At 36.9% G+C, this 3,738-nt stretch overlaps 2 protein-coding genes across 4 annotated transcripts in view; both read right to left on the bottom strand.

Moving 5' to 3' along the window:
* The window catches only part of LOC111489134 (protein RNA-directed DNA methylation 3-like), an 11,150-nt gene extending 10,106 nt beyond the window's left edge, over positions 1-1,044 (bottom strand). For 2 of the 3 annotated variants that reach the window (XM_023137189.1, XM_023137188.1), the window contains exon 1: positions 712-966. In XM_023137189.1, coding sequence (XP_022992957.1) covers positions 712-886 — 175 coding nt within the window. In that variant the 5' untranslated portion in view covers positions 887-966. Of the gene's footprint in view, positions 1-711 lie in introns of all 3 variants that reach the window. The other variant, XM_023137186.1, reaches the window with a different exon arrangement.
* A 1,418-nt stretch (positions 1,045-2,462) lies between these two features.
* Positions 2,463-3,738, bottom strand: part of LOC111489135 — a 3,158-nt gene continuing 1,882 nt past the window's right edge. Inside the window, exon 2 of the mRNA XM_023137190.1 lies at positions 2,463-3,681. Within this exon, the coding sequence (XP_022992958.1) occupies positions 2,589-3,681 (1,093 nt within the window). The 3' untranslated portion in view covers positions 2,463-2,588. The remainder of the gene's footprint in view (positions 3,682-3,738) is intronic.

The raw sequence follows: 3,738 nt of genomic DNA, 5'->3' as shown, positions 1-3,738 counted from the left end.
AAAAAAAAAAAAAAAAAAAAAAAAAAAAAAAAAAAAAAAAAAAACTGCACAGTAAACCAAAATTGAAGATAAAAATTTACATCATCTCATGGTCAAGAACCAAACCAAAACCTTGTAGTACAAAGACAACAGACAGTGATACGAGAGGAATTTGAAAGGAAAAAAAAAAAACGACCCACAACATTACGGCCATTGCTGACTTTGAATTCCAAAATCAGTTCATTCATCAATTACCAAATTTGAAGCATCTAAAGCCAAAACGAAAGAGCCACAACGGATACAATCCAGCGACTTCGATCAATCTCGCTAACAGCAGCGGATACTATTCCGCGCAAGCCTCTCCACATGTTCAGCAAATATGTCAAAAGTATCACCAACCTAGAGAATGAGACACACGTCTCTCAAATCAAATTATTTGAGTAAAATTTTTAATTCAGCGAGCTTTCTCAAAGTAGGAAAAGGGTCCTAGGCGGTGGATCATCTAGGATGAATGAACAAATAGTCCTAAACTGCGATCATTTTCACCAATTACTTCTATCTAACAGTTTCAACAAAAATAACACCAAAATCTGAAGAACAAACACAATGTAGAAAAACAGTACACATCAACAATCTCCTAACAGTACATCGAACCCCCAAAAGCGACGAAAACAACAACGACGATGTTTTTTTTAAAAGAGAGAGAGAGAGAGAGAGAGAGAGAGAATCTACCATCAAAAAAATCACTGTCATCGCTTTCGCCACCGAATTCAGGAGCGACATCCTCAAAGAACTGGAGAACGCTCCGGTCCCTCCTCTTGCGAGCAGCGGAGGAATTATTGTCATCGCGAAGCTTCCGTTTACCGGGAGAGGCATCTTTGGCGATCCCCTTGCCCTTGGACGCCATGGCTAGGGCGGAGAAGGGAAGGTCTGAAATTGGAGCAAAGAAATGTGAAGAACCAGAAAGAACATGCCAGATTGAGAGAGAAAATGGAGTGCGCTCTTCAGGCGTTGAGAGTGAATCAATCTGCTCTCACCAGAATTCCCTCGCTTTTCCACGGTACGATGCGTTTCGCTCTTTTTCCCTTTTCTTTTTTTTCTTTTTTTCTTTTTTTCTTTTTTTCTTTTTAATCTCTTTTCTTTTATTTTCTCTAAATTATATTTGGAATTTGAATATTAGTAATTCTTTTTTTTTTTAAATTGCAATCGTTAATAATTTTAGTAAATAAAATATTAGTTTCTACAATATATTTTTTTAATAGATTTATTTTTGTTAAATAGGTTAATTAAGGTAAATCTAATTAGATATAAAAAATTATAATATTTATTATTATTATTACCCTTACTATTTGCTTTTATATATATATATATATAACCTATTTTATTTTCCAAAGACCAATGCTAGATTTAAAAGTGTTTTCGAGTTGGATTAATCGAATTTGAGACATTTTGTAAACTCGATATTAGATTGTAAATTTTTTTAGCTCAAATAACTCGTTTAAATAATAAATCTAAATTAGAGGTGTATATGGTTCGAGTTGAGTTAGGTTGAGAGATCTTTTTTTTACCGAAACAAAAAGTTTGTGGATTGGTAACCTAACCTGACCCAAAACTTTTTACAGACCAACCTAACCCTCTATTTTCGGGTTTGATTCAACTAGGTTGGGTTAGTCAAATTTTTATTTTATTTTATTTATCCATTATTTATAGTTAATTGGGATAATTATAATCAATCTATAATTATTTTAAAAAAATTAAATAATTGTTTCTATTATATAATAAACAATATATTTAATAAAATGAACAAAATAATTTAGAAAAACTAAAAATAATAAAATATATAATTTATGAACATTTAACTGTTTCAAAATAACTTAAATATATAAATCATAATTAATAAACTTATTATATAAACCATATTTTTAAATTAAATAATTGTTTGTATTATATAATAAACTAAAATGAACCAAATAATATAAATGAAATTAAACAAAATATATTTTTATTTGGATCGGTCAACTCATAAAGTTTTGTCTCAAGAACCCAAAATCGAATCCATTCAGTTCGGATTCAGAAAAATGAACCCAACCCTACCCTAATACAACCCAACCTAATGGATTGGTCTAGGTAATCGGGTTGAATCTACACTTCTAATCCAAACCAACCATAAAATTTGTTTGTTATCAAATACCTCAATCATCAACAGTTGAGAACGATAGTTGACATCTTTTACCATCAACGGTAGTTAGATGGACTTTCAAACCTGACTTAAAATGTGTTAATATAAGTATATATTTTCTACACGAAGGTAGAGTAGAGATGTTCACTTAATTTGCAAGACGTACCCCCTGAAGGGGCGCTAGGATTTCCCGTTTCGACGATAATAGGGGAAGGAATGGGAAGAGAGTTCTCTCCGAAATCGGGGACGGGAATCAATTGTCTTGATACCCTAAACTCAGCTACATCCTAGAGAGATCATGTAGTTAAAAAAGTTGGAAAGGATTAATTAATAGTAAACAACATTAATTACAGCTTAATTAATACACTTAAAAAAGACGGACACAATCCAAAATTAAACCATATTTTACTTATTTCCTTCCTTATTTCTCTCATCCTTCGTAACGACGTTGTTCTTCTTCTTCATCCGCTTCTTTAAACCTCCTATAAATATCAGTCTTGTAAAACCCTCTGGTTCTGAGAACCAAAAGGAACGAAAACAGAGCCCCAATCAAAGTAACTCCGGTGATTATAATGAACGACAGTTTGAAGCAATCGACTCCGACGCAGTTCAGCTCTTCTCCGGCTATCCTCTTCTCTCCGGCCGCCGCCAGCTGCCGGTTCGCCTCCGTGTCGTACAAATGACCGGCGACTCGAACGTTGAGGAAATACAACCCGATCGGACTCGCGACGGATCCGAAATTGTAGAGCGTGGAGTAGTATTTGAGGCCGAAGACCTCGGAAATTATGGCGAATAGAATCGGCCATTGGGCGCCGTAGCAGAATCCGATGACGATTGAGGCGATGTAGAGGCCGCCAGGGGGATTGAAGGCGATGAGGAGGTGGCCGGCGCAAGAGAGGAGGAGGATTAGCGTGAGAATTAGGGTTCGAGGAAATTTGTATTTGGTGAGGAAAAATTCAGAGGTGAAACCCGAAACCACGCGCCCTAAGTAATTCCAAATGCTCACTAATGATACGAATGTGCTAATGCTCTGTTTAGGGTACCGAAGAGAGGCGCCGATTTGGCCGAGGTTGTCGATGGCGGTAAGAGTGCCGCCGACGCCGCACGCGGTGGAGAGAAACAGGAGGAGCATGTCGACGCTAAAGAGCGCTTGTAGAATCGTGAAATCCTCCCCTCTCTGCGGCGGATTCAGGGCGGTTTTCCAGCACGACGGCGTTGGTAGATCTGGTTTTTCGGCGGATTTCAGGCGAGATGCTTCTTCTTTTACAGAGGATTCGAGTTCGATCGGTAACTGCGGCAGTTTTTCGGTGACGATGGTGAATGGCGGAGGATTTTGAAATTCAGATAACATTCTGCGCCAAAATTTGTAGTCCTCGGCGATGACGACGAAAACAGGGAAGAAGAGGAGGAGGACGACCACGGCGGCGCCGAAACTGTACTCGATGTGGGAGAATTTGAATTTTTGCTGAAGAATTATCATCACTGTAAGGAACCCGGCTAGCCCAAGAGAAATATACAGAAACCTATCAATAATCAAATGAAAATAAATTCAAATTAGTCAAAAAAAAAAAAAAAAAAAA

The sequence above is a fragment of the Cucurbita maxima genome, unplaced genomic scaffold (assembly GCF_002738345.1).
Source record: "Cucurbita maxima cultivar Rimu unplaced genomic scaffold, Cmax_1.0 Cma_Scf00014, whole genome shotgun sequence".
Lineage (NCBI taxonomy): Eukaryota > Viridiplantae > Streptophyta > Magnoliopsida > Cucurbitales > Cucurbitaceae > Cucurbita > Cucurbita maxima.
This window is presented reverse-complemented; position numbering and strand designations above follow the sequence as displayed.